The sequence below is a fragment of the Lutjanus erythropterus genome, chromosome 6, assembly GCF_056507025.1.
Source record: "Lutjanus erythropterus isolate fLutEry1 chromosome 6, fLutEry1.hap2, whole genome shotgun sequence".
NCBI lineage: Eukaryota > Metazoa > Chordata > Actinopteri > Lutjaniformes > Lutjanidae > Lutjanus > Lutjanus erythropterus.
This window is the reverse complement of record NC_139322.1, coordinates 23196959-23221681: the sequence shown is the minus strand read 5'-3', so window position 1 is coordinate 23221681 and position 24723 is coordinate 23196959. Positions and strand designations below refer to the sequence as shown.

The window sequence follows — 24723 nt, the reverse complement described above, 5'->3', positions numbered from 1 at the left end:
ATAGATTCATATAAAATGGAAAAGGCATCCACTTACACACCAATAAACAGCAAAACTGCCTGTTTTAAAGAAGATTGAGGAAGAGGAGAGAGGGGAGGAGGTGAATTCTCTTCAGGTCAAAGAAAGCTATTGCTCAAACTAATTTTAAAGGGATAGTTTGGATTATTTGAAGTGGGATTACATGCAGCATTTATTCATAGTCTCTATATTACCTACAGTAGTTGGAGGTCAGCACATCCCCAGTTAAGAGAAGCAGCAGGAATACCAGCGAAGGAAACTAAGCAATGTACTGCTATAGACACAGTCAGCAGCAAAATATACTTTATATTGTTTTCACATCAAAATGAGCACAGATAAGCAGTTTTTTTCCAACATGGCTAAACCTTCTTTCCCATTGCCAAGAGACCTGTTTTGCCTTCCTGTTTTTTTTTTTTTTTTTCCTAATGTGCATATCTGCTTCTCAGATCAGACATGCTTTATTTTACTGTTTCACGTTCGCATTCGGTTGGACAGGAATCGTGTTAAGATACTGCCAATGAAAACCCAATGTTTTCCTGATTTTGCCACAGATTTTTTTTTTTTTAACAGCTGCTTGTCTCAAGATTAAAATATACACCTTCAAGTGGGTGCACTCCACTGCGCTGTGCTGATGAGCCAGTTTCCCATTGAAGACAAAAGCCAGATGTTAGTAGGTGTTTTTTTTTTTCAGTGTAAAAGAGGCTTTAGCCACTTAAAAAAGTATATGCTATATATAGAATATTTTCCCGACTTTACCTTGTCATCAGACAGCCTTTTCTGTTTGGGAACCACCAGTATGTAAGATAAATTTCACTCTCCAATGCAACCAGACTCCTGTAGTAGTATAGTAGTAATTTAACCTCACACAACACTGGAGTCCTGCCTCAAAAGGTTAAACTGTTAGTGTCATTGTGTGACGTTTGTGAACACAAGAAAACTAACTGATCAAGACAAGCAACTCCCATCTTCTGCGAGGTAAAACTACTGTTTTCGCCGAAGGATTCTGGTGTCTTTATAGAGAGATAAATCTGTCTTATACAACAGTGGTTTCCTGCCAGAAAAGACTGTCTAAAGGCAAGGTGAAGCGGTAAAAACAATCTAAAGTCATTACATAGCTTTTTTAAACACTCAATTAATGCATTCTAAGGTCAGTTATTTCTGAATATACTCTTAAGGAGGAATAAAATAATTTTTAAGTCAACAAAATCATTTTTAAACTAATAATTTGTGCCAAATAACTTTTTTTTTTTTAAGTAAGTAGTCATATAAGCCAAATAAGGCACAGTGAGCAGGTAACTGTTGCATAATTAACCCCTTTGCGTCAGACCTGCTCAGTGTACATTATGCCTTACATAGCATACACTTACATTATTAGGTCACTAAAATACATTTTGTTATTGATCGTGTCAGCAGCACTAGATTGCTTAGCCTCCTACACTGGTACTCCTGCTGTTTCTCCAAACTGGGGGCATGTTGACCTCCATCTACTGTAAGTAATACACTGACTATGGACAACCTCAGACAAGCCCACATCAAATAAGCCAAACTATCCCTTTAAGTTAATATATTGTTAATCCAATGTATTTTGGTTCTGGGGACTAATCTGCGAGGATGTGCCAATTAATTAAAAAAATATAGCTGCACATACTGTATCAAGAACATAACACCCTAATAGAAAAAGTCACATGCTAACAATCCAGCTATTAACGAATCAGATCAGGAGTAAGCAAACTGCTATGTTCTGATGTACATAAATACATACACACAGAGCCAATCACACACACAGTTCATCAATTTCATCATAAAGGGGAGTAATGAGGTAAGGTTTTTGGGTCCGTGTTGAGTTCACCTCGAGGTGGAACCATTTAGTGAATATTTGAGATCTGAGTCACTGACGACTGTCTAGACAACTACTGCATCTTTGGAGCTAAGGATGTATAGGGATGTGTGTTGTGATGGCGTGTGTGTGGGTGTGTGCATGGCTAAAAAGTCGAGGAGCACAAGGCACTATTCCCTCCTGAAAACAGTGTGGAGCCCTGTGTGTTGTTTGGTATCTGATTTGATCAAGAGCGTTTATGCAACACCTGCGTGTTAGAGACACGTGTGGTGCGAGTGTGTCCACATGGGAAGTTCATTACGGCAGTACACTCAGAGCGATGCAGTCCTACAGTCCAGTGAAGAATCGTTTTGACTGAGGCTGAGGAGGGATGAGCAGGGAAAGCACGGGGGTGGGAGGGGGGCGAGGATGGGAGGTTGGAGTCCAGCCCCTGTAGTCTATGGCAAAGTGAACAGGAAGCTCTCTCAAAAGTCTCAGTCCGTTCCCAGAAGGCTGCTGCTGAGCTCCAGGCCACAGCATGATGGCTCTATAGGAGGGGCAGAGAGAGTAGAGGAGCACGGGGAAGGGGGGACATTAGAAATTTGGACTTAGGGGGGAGGTCGGGAGGCTCCGCTGCTCTTTTTTACCCCTGGGTGACAAGTGTGAGCCAATTCTGGGCCGTGGTGGCATCGCTCATCATCTGGCAGCAGATTGAGACTGTGCAGCCATGATAATGTGAGAGGGTCCGCTCTCAGCCCTCTGCTGCTGGCCCATTCCTGCCAGCACGGACATGGCCATGGCCTCAGCTGCTGCCCTTGAGCTCAGGCCGTTGTGCCCCGCAGAGGGGCTGGGCGCCAAAGAGCTGTGCTGGATCACCGGAGCAGGGGATCCTGTGGGCTCTGAGGTGTCTTTCATGCTCTCTTCTGCAGCTAAGGAAGAAAATAGAAGATACAAATACAGACTTAGACCTAAACTGGCAAAAACATTACTTTTAACCTTGAATACACACCACACCAGTGTTATTGAAAAGCTGAAAACATTACCTTTATTGTTAAACAGCATCTAAAAGCCTGTTTACACCTGGTATTAACACATGTCCTGCATGATCAGATCACAAGTTGACAGCTCTAAGTGCAGCTGTGATCAAAACCAAGACGCACTGAGGACGTATTGAGATGCGATCACACTGACCACATTTGAAGGTGGTCTGAGCTGCATGTGACCTCATTCTTTCAGCAATGCATCCTGAGCCACACCGAAGGACTGCCTACTCAACTGACATCTGAGTAGATCTTTTGGTTCAATGCAGTGCAAATTGTAAACACACTAGTAACTGTAACACACTGCAATATCCCCAGACTCTTAAAAACGGCACAATTTTGTGAGCTGCTGAGTTAGGACTAACTTCACAAACCTTGTAAAACACTGTCTACAATAAATTAATTATTTAGGTCCTTTGAATTTGTCAAATGTTACATATTAAATTATTTCTTTCTTTGGTGTCCATTTGTCTCAGCATGTTAGCCACACATGTGGTCCACCGGTTATAAACAACATTTTTCACAGGTGTTTATTTGCATACAGAGCAGATAAGAATAAAAAATCTAAACGCCTCACAGAGTGTCAGGTGAAGCATGAGGCTCGTGTAGGCTGATTTGGAGGTTTAGTGTGGCACTGAACTAAAACAAAAAACAAATAACAAATAAGTAGCTGAATCTACTGATTGGACAGCCAAATGGACAAACAAGCCCTAGTGTTTATTTGAATATACGCAATATGCATATAGCGTATATTTGCAATATAGCGCAAAAACATCTAGATATACACTGTAATACCCAGTGTGAAATCACGTACTCAGACTGGATCAGCCAAGACGCGTTAATAACAGGTGCGTAACACAGCATAAATATAAAAGGTTCACCTAAGTAAGCAGTTTTCTTCTGTAGGGTGGTCACAGGACAGTCCTTGTGGGCCAGCAGCAGCTGCTTCAAATGAGCCACCTCATTCCGCAACAGAGACACTTCATTCTGAAAGAGCAGAAAATAAGGGTATACAACATTTTTCAATAATTCAGAGAGAGTTCATATCATAGACAAGGAGTATGCCCAAACAAAAAAACATAATATAACTCAAAACAGACAGTCCTTTCAAACTTTTTCCCCAATGGATTTTTTTGTTTTTCATCTGGGAAATGCTCTAAAGGGGTAAACAGTCTGGTTTCCACTACAGTTCAGCTGGTGGTGGAAAAGTGGTCATGTGGTAAAAATAACCTGAAACCACCAAATAACACAATAAAGATGTGAAACAAGTTGTAATGAGTTCCACGGTTAAGAGTCCTGTAGCCTCACCCATTTGTTAAATTACCCAGACATTTTGCTTATCTGGAAAACACCTCAAACTTCCTTGATTAAACCTCTCAACTGGGCGCAGTCATTGTGTGACTGTCAACACATTAACACAGGCCTCCCACAGGCCACGTTTCATCTCCACCCACCCACTCCAGACCCACTCACAGACAGTGAGACGTTCAGAGTGCACAGCTCCTCAGCCTTCTTCTCTAGGGAGCTGACCCACAGTTTGCGTTTCTGTCTGCAGCGCGATGCTGCTGCCCGATTCCTCTCGAGGAAGCGCTGCCTTCGCTCATCGGGGTCATCGTCTACCGTCCGCCGCCGACGCCCACCTGTAGGCTGTGCTGGAGATACCTGGAGGGAGAAGAGGGGAAAGGGTGAGAAGGAAACAGACAGACAGGGGAGGGGAGTGGAGAGGAAGAGAGACGAGAGAGAAAAGGGAAGTTTGAGTCACAGTTTCATTATTTCAGTCAGAGCACATTATAGTCATCTCACTACAAGAAGTGCAGCCCAGTTTCTATAACCGAAACAGGTGATATGTCATGTATTAAACTTGCTTTAGCTCAGTTATTTTTGGTCATTTTTTAGATTTTCCAAACTCAAGTGGCATTTAAAGTCAAGTTACAGTCAGATTCTCAATTACAGACAACACAGTGTACCTGAGGTTGTGCAGGTGATGGAGCATCTGGCTGTTGGACGAGCAGCTGGCTCTGCTCTGCCTTCTGAGGCACCATGGGGCTGCTGCCCATGGCCATGACCCCCATACTGTGTCCTGATGGGCTCTGCTGGGACAGCGCAGCCTTCAGACGCTACAGGAGAACAATGAGATGGCGTCAGCCCGAAACAACAGTATGAACAGTGTAGTATAAGTATAAAAAAAACAGCTTTATCATTCCAGAAAAGACCTAAGAGCAAAAAAGGCAAAGAAAGCAACACAGCAGGTGAAATTCAAAAGCAATGACACTAATTTTTTTAAGCATAATTTTTGGTTATCAATTAAACAGCGTGACACTGGATTGCATTTCTCCAAAAGTCGATGCCACAGGTAGATGTTTTTTTTTGCATTCCCTGTGGCACTCACCGCTGCAGTGTTAACCCACTGCCCCTAGTCAAAATGAATGAGATGACTGGCATTTTCATTGCAGTGCCTGATCCTCTTTGAATGTGCCTTTAGTTCTTAATCATTAGAACTGCAACAATGATCTTCACTGTAAAATAAAATAAAATAGCTCAAATCAATTCATTGCTTCTCAAAATAATTTAACTTAATAGTTGACAACTAATTGATTAATCATTGCAACTCTACTAATCTTCAGCACAGCCTAACACAGGTTGTTTATCACACTTATAGAGCAGATGCATTGTGTGATGAAAGCCGGTTTATTTCTAGCGACATTTGGGTGTGCTGCTGTTTTCTTCTGCAAGCAGGCTGCTGAGAATGCATATTATACATGCAATAAATCAGTTTTTGTGTTCACAGGATAATCAAACAAGTTCCAGGTTGCATCACCCTTTGCCTCGGGAAAAACCCGAGGCGTGAATTTAAAGCGACACTGTAATTCTACAGAGATCTTTGCCCATGCTGACCTGACACTGTCACACAGTTTCAGTCTGTTTTCAGCAGCGCATTCACGTGACATCCTTTTGTACTGGGTTCAGCTCTGGAGGCTTCATAGCTGATGTGAGCCTACTAAAGTTATACAGTATGTTGCTGGAACAATTTTCAGATGATGCTCTTGATGTTGTGCAACTCTACTCCTTGCAGTGATGATATAAAATGACAATGATTAGTAAGTGTCAGGGAGTAGTGAATGATTGAACCCATCCCTATATGTGTAACTGTGTTCACAAAACATTCTGCACAACAACAAAACATCCCTTTACCCCAATGATCTTACACTTGCGACTGAAGAGCACTCAGTTTGTGTAAATAATCTACTAAAGTGAATATTTTGTATTTGTGTTAATACTATAAAAATATTTTCATTTTCATCTGAAATACAGTTGAAAAGCATCCTTACACAGAGCTCTGTTTGTGCTGTGCAGTGTCATTAATTCAGCACAAACTGAGCTGTCCTGGTGTAAGGGTTAAATAAACAAGTAACTGCAGTAAAAAGTCATATGATGAACAAACTAAGCCAGTGCAGAGGAAGGCTGGAGGGTGAAGATGGAGACAAAAAGATAAAGATAAAGAGATAAATATAGAGAGCTAAACTAGTGCTGACCATCTTGGCCTCTGAGTGGATGCTGCTGTAGCCGGAGGGGGAGTTTGAGCCGCTGCTGCTACCTCCCAGAGGAGGACCGGGGATCCCAGGAATGTTGGGTACCATGCACATGGGTCGGGCCAGCTGGAGACCAGATAAGACACACAAACACACATGTATAAACAGCTTGAACAAACGTTTAAGCTATTAAACTGAATTTAGACTGTTGGCCTGCCTTACATTAATGACAGACGGCATCTGCACTGGACCAGGGAGCACAGGCACAGCCTGACCAGAGGGAAGCATCATCATGGGGTAATGGCTGGTTGGCGAACTAGACAGACAAGACAACAGAGGGACAACAGGAACAGGAGGTTTAGTCATGGTTGTATAAACTCCAAAGTTTCTGTAACATAGCAACTATCACCATCTAGGAAAAAAATATCCACTTCAGAACCACAATATCCTCACTTTCATCTGTTGTCACTAGACCGAGCTGTGCATACAAAAGCTGTTCAAAAAAGACAGAAACTTAAATCAGATTTAAGACAAAACATAAGGTCTTTACAGATTAAATATATGTCAATTTACATTTATTAATTTTAGATGGAGCTAAAATAATGCTGAATATTCACCGAATGAGTTTGTGTTGTGTTTATGAGTCCAAAGAAATCATTAATTATCTTTTAGAGGGAGTAGGTGTGTGGGTGAGTGGCTCCAGAGTGTATATTTTCAGAGCAGTGGGCTTTTGTTTGCAGGAAAACTGGCTTAGCTTTACAGTGACAGACAACTGACAGAGTTATAAAAAGCTGATCAATTTACAGTGTGTCATTGTCAATGTATAATATTGTGCTTGTTTTGCACTCATGTAGGTTCAATGCCCCTGCATCCTGCAGGCAACCTGCCTGAGCTTTGAGTCTGAGGAGGAGGGGGCGGGGGGGAAAAACTTGCTCATATATTTTGTAATTTGGACAGTACCTAATTTTAAACGCGAGGGTGTTACACATTTCACCTTAAACTTTGACTATATGTTTTGATCATGATTATTCAATGCTTGCTAATTTCCAGAGTAAAGGATCAACAGAGGACCTACCCAACTATTTCTTTTCTTGAGAGCCAGCCAGTTGTCATTAAAATGACGGCCTGGCAAGGTGCTAAAGTGCTAACAAAATCCACATGTTCTCTTGTAGATGATGAGCAGTAGTTAGCTAGCTACCTCCAATGTGCGAGCACACCCAGTGTCAAAAGTCAAAAGGATGTGCTCACATTATGAGGGCAGACATCATCCTCATGATGTTGGGTGGAACGAAAAACAATAAAACGCCTCCTTTTCATTTCAACAACAATGTGAGTCAATCTAGCTCCTGAAATATCTAAAGATTTTTGGTTTACATGAGTTACCAACACCAGGCTATGTTGAGAGTCAAGTGTTTTTCAAAGAGTGTATTTAAAATCAAGAATATTCCTAACCCTGAAAACATAATGGTTAAAATTAAGTATTTTTCGAACTTTCAAGACTTTGTGAAAACCCTGTACTTAAAGGAATATTTAAGAGGTGAATCACGGTTGCAGAGGTTCAGCAGAGGTCAGCAGAATCATGTTGAACTTAACTCACCCGAGAGAACGATTGGAAGGTGGTGCCTGTGTGATGACAGAGGTGGGTGATGGCATGGTGGGCTGAAGGGCATCAAACCCCAAGTGTAGTGGGAGGGAACCTGGACGCACAATAGTCGGGGTGGGGGCTGAACTCCTGGGTGGTGTGTCCTAGGAGAAGAGCAGTGAGATAAGTTATGTGAAAGAGTTAAAACACAGCTTTTAGTCATGCAAAATAGAGTTTCAACACAAGAAAAACATAATGTTCTCTCCCTCGAGGGGCATTCAGGTAATACATCTGAGCCATAATCTCTCTACATCATTAAGGTTCCACCCACCCCTCCTCCGATTTCTGTCCTACCTTTCCTTTAACCAGAGGCTCTTGGCTGTTATCTGACTGTCCAGAGACAGATTCAGGGCTGTCTGGTGGTGAGGAGTCAACCTCTACAGGTGCCTCTTTTTTCACCTTCACGTCTGATGTCGTCTGCAGGCTCATGTCCAAAGCCACAGAGTTGGGTGCAGGAAGCTGAGGAGGACAGTGAGAGACAGTCTAATTTCAAACCACTGATAATAGCAGATTCTCATAGACTGCAGAACATTAAATAGAGGAAGTGGGTATTATCAAACAAGCCAAACAACCACCACAGTCATTTACAAAACACTATACTTGAATGCAATACACATATAAAATCATCTGACAAGTTGCTGCCTCCACTACTTTAAATTCTAATGATCACGGACAAAGTGCACATGGCAGGAATTTTTGCAAGCAATAATTTTTGATTACATCAACATTTGAGGTACGAAATAAGGAAGTAAAAAGTAATTTATCACTGTAGGAGTCTCTGCCTAACATTCCACTGGTTTTTGTACATAATAATACATAAAAGGCATACATACACATGCACACACACAGATGAACACACTGATAAAATAATCAACACAAGCCTTTCGTACAGAGTTCTTTGCTCTCTTGTCATCATCATCTTGTTCGAAGGTGTTGGCCAGCTCGTTGAACAGACCAACCTCCTCGCAGTTCTTTAGGAAGCGGGTGGGAGTAGGTGTCTGGTCTGGCAAAAGGGAATGAACAGAGATAGCTATTCAAAGGAGCGCTTTCGCACTTGGCTCACACTTAGCACTGAATATAGAAACCCATGTCATAAATGTGTGTTTGGAGCTGCTTTTCTTGAGATTGTGTTAGAACACGCTGACGCTGAGGTATGCTGAACAGTTTTCATTTGAATGCTGGGAGAGGACATTTAACAAAAGACGAGAAAAGCCACCCATTTGTTACATAGACAAACAGTACCTGCAATAATGACAGAGTCTGTCCGGGCTGGTCCAAATTTCAGTGTCATTTCATGCTTGTGTTTGTGTACAGCCAAGTGGTCCTCATTGGTAAACCTCTGGAACAAGTGAACAAGAAGAAAAGAGAAAACATAAGTGCATAATATGAAATGGCCTGCAGGTAATTGTCTACTTGTCCTGGTGACCTACAGTACCAGATATCATATAGCAATAATCACAGACAGATTATCTCTTGGAGATGTGGCCCAACACATGCAGGCTATAGTGTACACATTATGTGACAAACCCTACAGAAAACTGTGTCTGTGGTGTACAATTCCTCATGTCTTAAAAGCTCTGTACGGGCCCATTATAGCTGCAGGACGTGGGCTCAAATATCTTAACACGAACTAGAATTATCTAAAAAAAAAAAAGAAAAAGAAAAAGAAAAAAAGGGCTTGAATGGATGACAGCTCAATTCTAACAGCACAGAAATGTGGGAAATGAGCAAGGGCCGAACATGTCAACAAATTGAAGAAGTGTTAAAACCACTGGTACAAATAAATACCCAAAGGCAAATGAGCTGACGCACCAAAACAGATGCAAAAGCAAAGTGTAAGATCTTTTTGCAGAAGAGACCTCATTGTTGGCATGTTATGCATGCACATGATGACAACCTCTCTGTCTCTCCTCTGAAGATTGACTGGATTATTTGTTGACTCACATCTGTATCTTCCAGTAAAGCCTACTGACACATTAAACCTCTCTAGTCTTACAAACTGTCTGGCAGATATTAAAAAATGGATGGCAGCAAATTAAATTCTGATAATATTGAGATTGTTATCATTGGCCCTGACCGTCTGCATCCTAGCATCCGGTCCTCTCTTGGTCCCATATCAATTAATGTTAAATTAAATGTCAGAAACCTGGGTGTGCTCTTTGACTCTAACCTCACTTTTGAGAAAAACACTACAAGGTCATCCAGTCATACTACTAACATCTGAGAAATATTGCTACAACATGATCAATGCTGACTTTAGCAGAGCAATGTGTAAAATATGACCACCTGTCAAAGGTAACTCTGATGTAACTGCCTCTCACTATATTCTCTGCTGTAACTATTTTGGCTGTAACTGTACTAGCTGCTGTTAGCTGTTAGTCTGGACGACCTGCAGATCAGCACACCGGTGAAGTATTTATGATAAGACCGCGGGCAACAGCAACGGCTCAGCAGCCCCTTAGTGAACACAGCTCGATCGGGACCAAACATAGCCTCTGAGACTGACAGAGGCTAGCTTGACAACAATGAATACTGTACCGAGGTGATTTACAGTGGCTCTGACCAGGACTCCAACTCTAAGAGCAATGAGGATGGCAGGCGGACAGTAAAGATGCGAAGCAGAGAGGAGCAAGATGGAGGTCAGGCATCAGAGAGGCAGCCAGGAACCAGAATATTTTAACATCTAACACGATGGATTAAGGATTCACTTGCAACCAAACCTAGCTGGTGATTTTTAAACAGCAGAAAGACAAACCAAAGAGTTTTGGTCAGTTTCATTTTGTTTCTGGCAAGTTTTAAGTGTGTTTTACGAGCTCATCTTAGTTTGGTAAAAGAGAGAAACTTGAATTCAGAAGGTGTAGGGTTTATTATAGACAATATGTGTAAAATATTTCCTTTCTTAACACTATGTGAGTTTATTTTGTTTATTTAATAGAAGAAAAGCCAAGAGAGCCTGTGAAAGTGGAAACATCATCACTCACATACATCAAACTACAAGTGGATCAGACTACTGCCTCTGGAGGTACAAAGTGATATTACTTGACAGCATGGGCCAGAGCTAGCTGGTTAGCATGCTAACTTCAGTAGATATCTCTGCAACACAATACACAGACATCTGTGACATAATGTCATAACACTCTGTTGATAATATTAGCTACGTTTTGAATATTTTAAATTCTGGCCATATTTTACACATTGCACCTTTAATGACACTCAAACTGTTATTCATGCATTTATCTCCTCATGGACTATTGTAACAGTCTGTTAACAGATATAAAGCAGATACCAATTAACAGACTCCAAATTATACAGAATGCGGCACAAGACTTCTAACATACACCAAGAAAAGAGAACGCATTACTCTAATTTTAATGACCTTACATTGGCTACCAATTTGTTTTGGGCTGATTTTAAGTTTTTACTTATTACTTTAAACTTCTGCATGACCTGGCCCAAATATATATCTGAACTGCTGCTCCTCAACCATTCAGTGAGCAGCCTCAGATCATCAGGCTGGAACCTGCTAGCTGCTCCTCACACTTAAAGACTAAAGGAGTCGCTGTTAGAGGGTCTCAGCTGTGGGTTGTCCTGCCTGCGGAACGCTATTATCAGTATCTTCTATTAAATCACTTTTGAAGACTTATTTTTATCGAAAGGCTTTCTTATAATCTTTTCTTTTAATCTGTAGTTATTAGTTTTGACTCCTTTCCTTACTGTCATAAAGGAGCAAAGAAACCAGAAAATAATCACATTGAAGAAAAGGAAATCAGACAATTTTGACTTTTTTGTCTCACTTAATACTCAAAATGATTAATGGATTATCAAAAGAGTTTGTAATTACTTTAATAGTTAATTTGATTACATGATCAATTGTTGTAGCTTTATCATCATTATTGTCAAACGAGTCACTGTGTAAAACACGTGGATGGTGTAAACTGTGTCTCAGTAAAGCTCTACATTAGTCCATGTTCTGTTATTTCCTCTCAGGTACCCACTGTGGGAGCTACAGGAGGTCTGGCACTTGGGTAGATCAGACCTAAAGAAGAAAGCACCAGCAGCTAACATCTGAGACACGGCACTTCTTCTTTAGAGAAGTGGTGAGGTGAATCAGTCAGAGGCGGAGGAGGAATAATCTTGGCTCTGGCACCAGCCTATTCACCATTCGCTGGTGCCTATTTTGGGGCACCGTGTTGCAGTTGCGAGTTCAGTCGTGAGAGAGTGAAGTGGAAACACAGTCAAGTGTCAGGGGGCTTATTTTTAGCCACACCAGGCAGCATCACCAATACAACTGCATGTCTGATTTGTCTCTTTCCTCTGAACATGGCGGCTGGGTCTCGCAGAGGAAACTATCTCTAACTAATCTCCCAGTATGCGATACTGGGAGCTTGGATTATCCCTCCCCACACAGTAAATACTGGGCATCATATAATGGGGAGCTGTTGTTGTTGTTGTTGTTGTTGTTGTTGTTGTTGTTAACGTGGTAAAAGGAAAACCCTGAGCAAAGCCAGGAGTCAATCATCCTTGTTCTATAACGGGCATGATTCAGACTTTCCTGGTAGACAACTGCTGCTAGTAAAGGGCAGCAGTAAAACACCATTTGGACATAAGGCACTTGTAACATAAAGGATGTTTAAACATACACAAATATAAACTCATGTCTAAGCTAATATGTAAGATTGAGTATTGAACCTCAACACCTTTTTAATACAAACAAAAATGTAACTATGACTGAGTGCTGACAGTTTACAATCAAGTGCCTGGTCAATTTTGCAGAGTATCTTTTTCTTTGATCAGATAGTTCCTAATAGACTCGGATGATTGGACAAATGTATCAGTGATTGGGTATTGCCTGTTGTTTTTTGGAGGTGATTTTATTTAGTAAATTTAATGGTCTGAATGATGGTCACAGCTAAATTCCACCAGGCACGGTTGCGTTGCGTTACGGCTGCGCTGCGGCGGCCGGAGCTGATCCCTGTCATTCTGCACAATGCTTGTGATTACACCAGCAGCACCTTGGTGCGCCCAGAAGTGGCTCTCTGCTCTGCTCCACTTCAAATACAAGCAATTAGCACAGAGCAGATCGAGCGGGCAGGAAGTCAGACAAAGAAAAAGTAGAAAGAATTTGGTCAATTTTCAAAATAAAAGATCCCGTGCAGACTCGTGATCACAAGACAGACAGAAAAGAGACAGTGTACTTATCCATGGCAGACACATAAGAGCAAGGAAAGAGGACCAAATCAGCAAAATCTGAACAAGTAACCATAATCAGGCACGCAAAACACTCAGCTGCTGAAATGCTTCTGAAACACTGCTGGTGGGGCTGCAGACGGATCAAAACTGTGGCACAGACATGCTCCCTAGTGGAATCAGTCATTCAGGGGCACAGTACATACCCACTGAGCCAGAGGATGAGCGAGATAAAAAAAAAAGCCTGTAGACAAAATATTTTATACGATATATTTCAACCAAACCAGAGTTGGGGATTATTACAACATAAAGACTAACTAAGATGAGTTTGGTGAGTTTTATTATTATTATTATTATTATTTATTTATTTATTTATTTTATTATTATTATTTTTGTATTTATTTTTTTTGTCCATTTTGAATGAAATATGTATAACAATGGGTTAACAAGGCAATTAAGCATGTCTTAGTTCAGCAAAAGAGAGAAACTTGAATTCAGAAGGTGTACAGTTTTTCTGTTTAATAACGAAAATAGGTATATGAACATTTCCATTCTTGCCTTTTTGTGAGTTTATTTTCTTTATTTATTGGACATAGGAAACATACAAACTTGCCACTTGTCAACTGACGGGCTGATAGTGGCCAGCTGGATAATTTTATCATCAACCATAGTTTCTAATTTAAATAAAATTTATACCTAGAGCAATCTAGAGAGAGGGTTAAGGTAAACCCTCTCTCACAAGGGTTGGTGGAATAATTAGAGTTTTAATGTTAATGTTTAGATAACCCTACTCAGTCAGTGTCAAGTCTGCAGTGTTTGGACGAGTGGTTCTACAGAAAGCTGCAATCAGCAACACCAGAGGCCGAGCAATCAGCCCATTCAGAGCAGGTTTGTTGTGAACAGGCACTGCACTAGTAGTGACAAACCTACAGAGGACTATCACCCTCCTCTGCTGTTTCCCTCAGCTCTACTTTCATTGTTTTGGTTCAGTCCCACTGCTCTCATCAACCCCCAATTCCAGCAACAATATTCCTATTTTCAGTGGAAAAAAATCTGATAAATCCACTGTGCTTTCCCTGCAGACATACAAACTTAGAGAGTAACTCTAGCTGATGAACATAGTGGAGTATTTAGCAGCTACAGACCCATATATTTCCTTTAGGCAGAGACCAAAACAGAGCTAAAAGAGAGTGTATATTGAGCTCAAATTGATACCTACAGACCGACACTGTCATCAACGTCACTTGGCCTTGAAAAACACATGATTCTGTTTTTTAACAGCCAACTAAATTAATAATGATATCTACAAATGAAATATGCAGAGTATTTACATCACAGAAACATGCCACATGAAAGTTTAAATTTTCAGGGAAAGACTCCCTAGGTGTCCATAATGTTCTGAGAAGAAATGAGCCAAACAAATCATCATTTATTTATCCAACACACGCATGTTAGACTGCTTTACATGTCTGTTGTTCAAACCACAGCCCCCAAGTACAACAGATCGCTTGTGATCAGAGAAGCCTTATGAATCACAAATGTTTCTTAACCACATAAACACTTTCTTCCTCCAGACCCCAGGAGAGAAAATCTTTCGCTGAGCTCCATCACACCCAGATGAACACAACATCAGACAGCTAATTGAGCACAACATCAGACATGATATTTCCTGTGTTGAATAATCACGAGTGTTAGAACACACTTCTTTTAATTTGCTGTGATATTGGGCCAAGCCCCGACAATACACCACGTTACTGGCATGTGAGTGCACTATTGGCACTCAGCTGAGTCACTGCCGCGGCTCAAACCTGTGTCTGCAGGCGCTACAAGTCAACAGTGACAGGTTGAAACAATAACTGTGCTCTGATTACTCACTGGAGCTTCCAGTGAGTCATTGCTAAAGGAGACAGCATTGTCTCACAAGACAGCATGTTAGCAAGAATGCTATCTATGTGGTGATCATAAAGAGTGTTGCATAAATCACAGTCTCATTCTGGCATCAAGATCGCGTGTGACGGCAGACCAGAAGTCTTTTCAGGTTTATCAAGTTCTCTCATTGTTTATATAAGGCTTTATTCTACTCAAGTCAAGCCTTTTCATGTTCAGTATCTTTCTTTTTATACTTTTTTTTTAGAAGTAATATACATCCAATCATAAGTAGTTAGAGTTAACAGCTGGAGAGTACTTACAAAAGGTCAAAAATACCCTGTATCACACACATATTCACACACCTGAAGCCCAGGATAAGAAGTGAGAAGACTTACCTGTCCACAGCCAGGAGCATTGCACACAAAAGGTCGGTCGTCCCCCATTTTTGCAAAGAGCTTGCAATGTAACTGTGGGAGAGGAGAAGAGGAGAACATTGCTGCGGCTTTTTTTTTTTTCTTAACTTGTGAACTGGCAAAAATCCTGAAAACAACAAAACAGGGATGCTGTGGCTTGTAGTCTGAGCAGGAAGCCGAATGCTATTTAAAAATAACCCTGGCAAGGAGGAAAACATGCACAGAGGCAGCGAGACGAAGTTTCCCTGGTGATACTTCCTTCACACAGGGGGGATTCTGGCCGGCCAATGAGGAGCCGCTTACCAGAGAGAACGACAGCTACCGCTTACACAAAGACGTCTCCCTCTCTCCCTCCTGTCTCATTTTCCCTCACCTCCAAATCCCTCCTTCTCCCGTTACCACTCCCTCTCCTCACCTCTCAAGCACCTCCCAACCTTTTACCTTCTTGTACCCCCCATTCAGCCTCTGTCGCTCTCAGCTGTTTCTCTCTCCATCCATACTCTCATGTGAATCCACAACATAAATATCTTCAAATGGGCACATTCACACTGACCTGACACTTTACCTCTTTTGTTGTCCTAATTAACTTGCTTATTCTGTGTGGAGATACTGACAGAGACTGTCACCAAACATTACTGACAAAATCTAATGTGGGCTAACATTTTTTACTCTATGTGTGAAATAGAGCTGTAAAAATTAATAGATTATTTATTAATATTGATTATTAAATTAATCACAAACTATTTTGATAACAGATTAATTGTTTTTGCTTTCAGCTTCTCAAATGTGAATATTTTCTGGTTTATTTACTCCTCTTATGACAGTAAACTGAATATCTTTGGGCTTTTGACCTTCAACCTAAAGTCCAGGAAAAGAAAACCTTTAAACTTTTTATCAGTACATTTTAACTTCAAATAATACAGTACATTGAGCTATATCATTTATAGCATATAGATGTATCTGCCACTAGGATGTAACAATACATCAGCCTGGATCTATATATAGATTCAATGTTTAACAATACAGTATTATCAATAAATAGTGATTGTGGCAGACCTTGTGATATCAGCAAACATGGTATCGCTGTCAAAAGTATCTGTTCAATATCATACTGTGATGAAACTTGTGATTTACACCTCTATCTACCATTGATAGCTGGTGACCAAGATGAATTACAATGAAAATTTAGAATTTGATTATGGATAAAGCTTTGAAGGTCAATATGTTGTGTACAGCCCTAGTAATGCTAATGTTGGTTCACTTCTGATGTTTGTCACAGTACGACCAGTTTCAGATTCTGGACATCTGAAGTGGGCTAACTGGTTTGTCACAGTTCTAGTGATACATGATTGGTTGTTGTAGCTACTCTCATTGTAAGCACAAATAATTCACATAATTTCTTCATTGAAAACTGCAATGAAAGTACATTAAGGTAGATAAGTTATTTTTAATGATAGTTATTTTCACAGTCCAGCCCAGAGATATAACAGCATACAGGTAATATGAAGGATATTATTGGGGTGCTATTAACTCAGAACAGATATTTGGTAATGATGTAAAGATAGAGGCACATAAGGGTAGCATTGTTTGGCATCTGACCACACTGGAAACACTTCTAAAGCTTCCACAGGACCACAAACCAAATACTACATCCATCTTTTCTACTAAGTCTATTGTCAAGAGTTAAAGATGTGCTTGTGTTTGGTTTCTCCTCCTGTTGTGCCTGAAGCTGAGATGACATAGACTAAAGCTGTGCAAGGCTTGCTGCTTCTATCAGCTGTCTCAAACTCATCCCCAACCCCAAACCACCCCACTCTGTACTGCTCTGCACAGCGGAACAACAAACGCTCCATGTGAAGACAAACTGGGACGTTTAGAAAAATAACTTGGTTATAGAATTTAAATCAGGGAATTGGAGGGGTGGCGATGGACAGGGGACATTAATGTTTTAGTGCTCTCAAATGGCCCAAAGTGACGTCTGCCAGCGATTACACAACGCTGTCCCACTGACAGTACAGCAGCTACCAGCATGCATCAAGGACCTTGCTGTGTATACAAGTAGAAACCTTTCAATAAACAAAAGCCACTGACTACTGTAATACTGAATAAGGTTTTGCTTAAACACAGACATGAGCAGGGATGCAGGGCGTCCGACTTCAATAATTTAATACTAGCCCTTCAAAATGTCTTGTGATTCACCTTTTGAACTTTAACTTTGACGATGATGATGGTATTACAGCCTCTATACTTCTGTGTTGTTTTGACTTGTTAATCATGTTAATTTAAAAAATTGCATGCATTATTTAACTTAAAGGGTAACTTCATTTTTCAACCTGGTCCCATGTTTTTGTGTCTAAGTGATTAACGTGGGTGACAGTTTTTGAAATCGGTCCAGTACTGAGGGAGAGGGCTGCAGTTTTCAGAAGTGAAACTGACCTACAAGGTAATCCCTCCAGGCAACGATGTACAAAAAAAGTCCACTAAAAGTGCTTGTTTTGCCATTGACAGGTTCAGATTGTAATTCCAAGTGTCTGACAACATGATGGAAAGGGTCACTACAGAGATTGATACAAAATCCATTTTGTTTAACCGGGAACTGCTGTTGTATTGCTCTCACCGAACTAACCAGACTCCCCTTGCAGAGATGTTAATTTTAACCATTCTCTTGATTCAAACTCAACAGAAACTAAATAAAACTCACCAAACAAGTCTTGGTTAGTCTTTACACTGCTCCGACAATCACCAATTCTGTTTTTTGGTTGAAATGAGCCTTTAGTTCCCTGCATTAGATGTGAAAATTCTGACTATAAATGCCATTTCTCCACACTCGTTCTCTGACATTCAACTTCTTTCTCACTCCTCTCTAGATGTTAGCTGGTGATTGTTAGGAGTGGTGGAAAAAAGAGCCAAGGTGTTTTTGGTGAGTTTTATTTTGTTTTTGTCAAGTCTGAACAAAGATGACAATGACGATATCAAAATGAACGTTTCTGCAAAGTGAGTTGGTGAGAGCGATAAAACAAGTTGTTTCTGGTTCAAACAAAATGTATCTTACTCTTTAACAAAAAGGTCTGTCTCTGCAAAGATCCTTTCCATAATGTTGTCAGACACTTATAAAAATGATCTGAGCCTGTCAGTGGTAAAAACAAGTACTTTAAGGAGGATTACTTTGTAGCTCAGTTTTGTTTTTGATGGCTGCGGTCTCCCACGACAGTAAACCGATAAGCTTATCAAAATGATTGAAATATCAGGGCGCCCCTGTAGCTCAGTTGGTGGGACGTGTGCACCATGTGTTGGGGCTGTCGGTCCTCTGCAGCGGCTGCTGGTTCGATTCCCGCCTGCAGCACATTTGCTGCGTGTCACCCCCCCCCTCTCTCCCCCTTTCCTGTCATATCTTCAGCTGTCCTATGTAAATAAAGCCAAAAAGCCCAAAAAATAACATAAAAGCAATAAACAAATAATCTAAGTGTTCATTCAAGACTTCAGCTCAGTTTAGTCTCTATTGTTCTATCTGAAATTTGACTTCTGTTACAGCAATATACAGGTTAAAAAAAGAGGGAAAATTAGTGTATTATTATTAGTATAATTAGTGTGCCAAGGTTTTTTTTCTATTTGCTCTGGGATCAAAAGATGTATAAAGCATCATTTTTATACTGGTATTGTATCTAAGTCTAAAATCTGGTATCATGACAATCCTATGGATCAATTTAAAAAATGTTGTCCCCATTACTCACTTAGACACAAAAGCATAGGGTTCAGGTTGAAAAATACCTGAGTTACACTTTAATATGTACAACTTTTCCACAAACTGGGGACTAACATTAGTTTATCATTTTTTAGAACTGTAATATTACTGAATTACTGACCACATTAACCTTTGCTGTGCCTACATGGATTGAACATGTCTTCTAACATTATTGAGTGGGACACATTATTCATTATGTTGGCGAGGCATAAATGTCTGAAAGTTTTCCCAATGTTGAAGTCAGTATATTTTCCTCCCTCCTCCCTCCATTTCTCTCTCTGCTGAGGACAGCTGCCCCTGAGCCAACACATGATTACTGAAGCCTTGCGCTGGAATACAACGCTCTCCCATGACGCCGACTGGGCCTGTAACAGGCCTAACCGTTGTGTCTCTCAGCTAGCTCCGCGTCTTCAAGAGGAAAAGAGTCTGCATTGTGTTTGCAAGAAAAAAGCCCTGTCCCCCTGTGTGCAGATCAAAGTGTGGCTGAAGCAGACCTCCCATGCTTTGGAGAAAGGCAACAGGTTGGTGCCAGGGTCCTCACAAGGTGCTTCCAATCCACTGAGTCTATTTGGGCAGCAATGTGTCTGCAAACGAGATACTCTTTCTAGCTCGTTATAGTGAGGGTGTGGACTGTGTGGGGAAATGGACACATCTGGCGTGAGGAGTGGGACCAGATTTCAGAGTTTACATCTTACTAAAGACATGCTAGACATTAACTTGGCTGCCTGGCACAAACATGAAATGTGGGATTTCCACCATAAATTTCAGATGACAGGCATGGAAAATAACATTTGTTTTCAGAGCTGCCCCAACAACCTATTTCTTAACCTGATTAAAACAGATGTGTTAAGGTCTTTTCGTTGGCATCTGTTGCTTGGCTTTGTGGTTGGATTTGAGCATTGAGAACTAATTCCAAATAAGAATTTATTCCAAAATTATGATTTCAAAAGAATCATTAAGAAATATCCATTTTGATTCTGCTTATCGATTGCTACACAAAGTTCACTTGCACTAGTTTTAAATTTAACCATATACCGCAAACTAAGGCTGAACGATTTTGGAAAAAATATCTAATTGCAATTATTTTGACTAATATTGCAACTGCGATATGATTTTGTGATACTAGAAGGAATGCATTGTTTTTTTTTCATCATTATTCTCATTTTCATTTAAAACATGGCATTATGGTGTGATTTTTGAAAGGATCTGCACCAAACAAATATGCTTTTTAAGTCTGTAAAAATATGATATGTAGGCCAGGATATTTCTGCAGCACAATATTTAATTTAAAATGGTAGTTTAACACACATTTCAACAGCACATATTGTGCTTCCTGCGATTTGAGAATTGCCGTAGGCCATATTGCAATTTTGCTCAAATTTCGATTAACTATTCAGCTCTACCACAAACAACTACTGTATATGGATCTGGCTAACCATCTGTGCCTTTAGATATGTGTGTTGAATGCATGCATGTTCTCCTGTCTCCTAAAGCAACTGTGATGAGCACTTTTCACAAGTTGTGACATTTCATAGACTAGAGATGAAAAAATATGAAACTTTCATATCATGATTACAGTGACCAAAATTATCATGGTAATATTATCACAGAATTTCCGGTGAGTTTCTCAAAGTGCGGTAATCACACAACAGTTATCACAATAATTAAAAACTGACATGGTAATACAAATCATCTGGAATTTTATAGCAGTTGATCGTCAAACCGATTATAGTGTCACCACTAATATAGAACAAACTGATTGATCAATAGTGAAAATATTCAGCAGATTAATCAATAATGAAAATAATCATTAGTTGCAGCTACAGCTGAACAATATGGTAAAAAAAAGTCATATTGTGATTATTTTGATTGAAGTTGTGAATGCCATACGTGCTTTAATTAGTGGGAATGATAATTTTTGCATTACAATTTTTATTTTTACTGAAAAATCCTGACTATGAGACATGTGTTGGGGTCTGTACCAAACAAAGAGAAGAAAAAGTTCTGATTTGGCTCTGGCTCTGCAATTTCAACATTGTACTTGGCCATACTGTGATTTCAATAATAGTGTAATTAATTGGGCAGCCCTACTGTTAGATTCACATGTATACAGAAAGAAATTATGCAGTTAATTTACTGCTCTGATGATCAGATATGTCTCACTGAGAATAAACTATTTAACGAGTTGATAGTTTAACGTTGCAATGCACACAGTAATATGCTCAGCTTCATGCAGACCTCAACTCTGTGAGACACAATAAATCAGTCTGCTAGTTACATTAGTCCCAATACACTCCACTGATATTCATTACAGGCATGTGGATATCAAGTCCAACTATTTTCGCCTCCTTTCATCCAAGGTGACATGGAAGCACTCAAAGTGCCCTAATTCCTGTCGCTCTCATTGAGCTGCTGCCAAAATCCCACCGTTAACTTGGATTTCTCCGACTCAGCAGGTGTAGGGGAACGAGTCCCAGCTATAATCAGCCACAGCCATCCAGTGTTTGATGCAGCCTGCTAGGAAACTGACTAAACAAACTGTATTAATAGCTTGCGCTGCAGCCATGACGCTGGAATCTGAGGCTTGAATTGCCAGAGGGTAGGGGAGACCCCGCAAAAAGAAAAAAAAAGTAAAGGAGGGGAAGAGAGAGTGTGAAATGGTGAAACAGCGAAAGAAAGTAATAAAAACGCGGTTAGCAATTAGTCAATTAAAGGACTGTGGATATTTGCTATATCGCAGGTGAGGTCCTATAAATGTGAATCCTTGGCTGTAGCTGGGTGTGTGCAGCAACAGCGAATATGTACTTATGTAAGCACAGTGAACCCGAGATTTCGTAAATGGAACAAATGAAATCCTATATCCATGTCTGCATAACTAACAGGGCCTAAAAGCTAAATCCATGCCGAGCTAGCAGACAATGCAGGACAACACAGGATGGACCTAGGGCAGTTTTCTAAAATTAAATCAGAAACACTGTGCTGAATGGATTCACGGTCGGAAACTTTTGTAAGCATTTGCTGTGAGGTTTTGGTTCTATTACGTGATTTCAAAAGAAAAAGACCGTGTCACTTTCTGTTTTTGGGTCTCAACAAATGTACAGCCTGCACAGCCTCTGCTACTGGTTTAATGCTCTATAGCATTGGATACTGAATTAGCAAACCGATAATAAAATGTAGGCTTTGTATTAGGGATGTAACAATACCAAAAACTCAAGGCACGATAATACCACAATAAAAAAGTGTATTAAATGATTTTTATCATGATATAAAAAACATTTAAAAAAAAATGACAACTTTTTTTTTTTTTTTTGTTTTTTTCTTTTAACTTGAAGGTGAAGTGCTTCTGCTTTTCTTCTTTATTAAAATTAAATAAAATACAAGTAGGGAGCCATGACATAGGCATGGGCCAAAAATTGGCTTAAACTGTCTTGGTGATGAATGTTTTAAGTATGTATGTACAACTGCAAAACTAAAACAATGAAGTAATCAGTAGTAGTATTTTAAAATTTTTAAATAAAATAATTAGTCATGTAATATCACAGAAGATATCATGACAGTCCAGTACAGTATTGAGATATTTTTTTATTGTAATATCACGATAGTCAATATATTGTCACATCTAGGGCTGCATGCTATGGCCAAAAAAGAAAAAAAAAGTGTTGCAGTTACTATAGTGCAATATGATTTACAATGGTGTGAACAATAATTCTTATCCCAACACTGACAAACAAACTATTGACATCATAGTGATGTTACAATTGTTTGGGTCTAGAGTAAACAAACATCTTTTCTTACATGTGGAGAACAAGATTTGTAGGCCAGTAATACAGTACTTTATTATAATGTTGTTTTGTTACACACATTTTACACACAGATTGCAGCTTTTTGGATATTACATTCTGCGATTTCAATATTTCAATTAATTGTGATGTCCCTAGCATATCTAAAAGCATATATGCTCATTATATTTTTTAAATATTAACTGTATTAGTGTTACTCTGTTAAAGCTCCAGCAAATAATATTTACGTTGCATAAAATTTCAGATTTATTCTTAACTTAATAATGCAGAGTGGGTCGAGATGTTTGATTATACAAAACAGGCTGCAGTTTTCTCTGGTGTAACTCTATGTGATGGAATGAGGTTCAACTCTGCCAAAAACATGACCTACATTCCTAATGAAGGTGTTGACATGCATGGGGATGCGGATCCTGGGGCGTTCAACAGCTCAGATTGCAATACTATGGATATCATTATTACTTGAGACTGTGACTTCTTTAGAGACTCTTCATGCAGACCCAGATTATCATTACAGCATATTATGCCGCCAAAAAACAAGACAGGCAGTTAGTTTTCGTGGAGAGTAAGGCACGTTAAGGAGGTCAATGTCAAACTTAGAGCCCCGAAGTCCTGCAAACTTTAGTTCCTTCTTCCAGACGAGCTTGAAAAAGTTTGTCTTTTTTAGCCTTCATTACGTTTGGCGACGCTTAGGCATATTAGCCCTGCCTTTTCCCGTAACAAGACCGCCTATTCTTTCTAGCAATTGGCTAAAAGCGCGTCAGTCAACAGCATCTGATACATACAAAGCTTTGGACCCTGTCACTATCATCGAATAGATGAATCTTATTGGTTAAAAACCAGAAATCAACTTTTTGTATCCATGAAAAACTAATGGCTAGCTGGTGTGGCTAGCGTTAACAACAGGCCGAACGCACATTCAAAATGAGTAATAACAGCGCTATTAAGAGGTTCAACCATGACAACAAACACACAAAAACACTAATTTAATTATATCCGAAGTGAACTGGTGTGTTTTAAAGGCATTGCGGACAGTCAAAAGCACAAAAGTAGAAAAAAAGCTAGCAGTTAGTTGGTTAGCGGACTGACACTTGAGTGCAAAGCGAGACAGAGTGGGTCCGAATGAGACGTTGTAGCTGCCACAACAGTTTAGACATTTACATGGACGCGTTGTTTTAACAGTAACAAATACTGGAAACTGGCGCACCGAACGACACTTTGTCATAGTTTAGTGCAGTCGACGTATCTATGGTGAATTTAAAGAATAATAAAGTGTTTACAAACTCACCCTTGCGCCCCTCTCTCTGGCTCCCCTCTCCTCTCCTCTCTCTTGGAATTTGACACTCCCCTTGACGTCGAATCATCGCGAGATTTCCTACTAGCTATCCAGACGTGATTGTGTCTGGAAGGGAACCCCAGGTACGCGAAAGATCTCGCGGGAGTGATCATTTGAAGCCAAACCATGATCTTTTCCTAACCCCAACCGAGCATTATCTGTCTCTAAACTGCCCAGAAAGTAAGCACAGCATTGTCACATTATATAAAAATTAATAGTTTGTGCAAGTGCCACAACGAAGTAAGAACGCGTATAAATCTCGCGGGAGTTTCACAAATCAAGGGTTCCATTCTAGACATGACATCCAGACGTCCTGAGGAGAAACTCCGGATT

General features: G+C 40.1%; 1 protein-coding gene across 2 annotated transcripts; it reads right to left on the bottom strand.

The window, feature by feature from the left end:
- Positions 1-1541: 1541 nt before the first annotated feature.
- atf7a (activating transcription factor 7a) lies at positions 1542-24422 on the bottom strand. Of its 2 annotated transcripts, XM_084721246.1 has the most exons (12): positions 24343-24422; positions 15498-15569; positions 9289-9385; positions 8937-9049; positions 8341-8505; positions 8002-8150; positions 6627-6720; positions 6408-6530; positions 4842-4991; positions 4348-4536; positions 3756-3861; positions 1542-2763 (listed from the first exon to the last, which is right to left on the bottom strand). In XM_084721246.1, exons 2-12 carry the CDS (start codon positions 15543-15545, stop codon positions 2531-2533), a joined length of 1467 nt encoding a protein of 488 aa, XP_084577372.1. In that variant the 5' UTR covers positions 15546-15569; positions 24343-24422; the 3' UTR covers positions 1542-2530. The 2 variants fall into 2 exon arrangements, with proteins under 2 accessions (XP_084577372.1, XP_084577371.1); XM_084721245.1 differs by lacking the exon at positions 24343-24422 and having other exon boundaries at positions 15498-15611.
- Between the last annotated feature and the right edge of the window lie 301 nt (positions 24423-24723).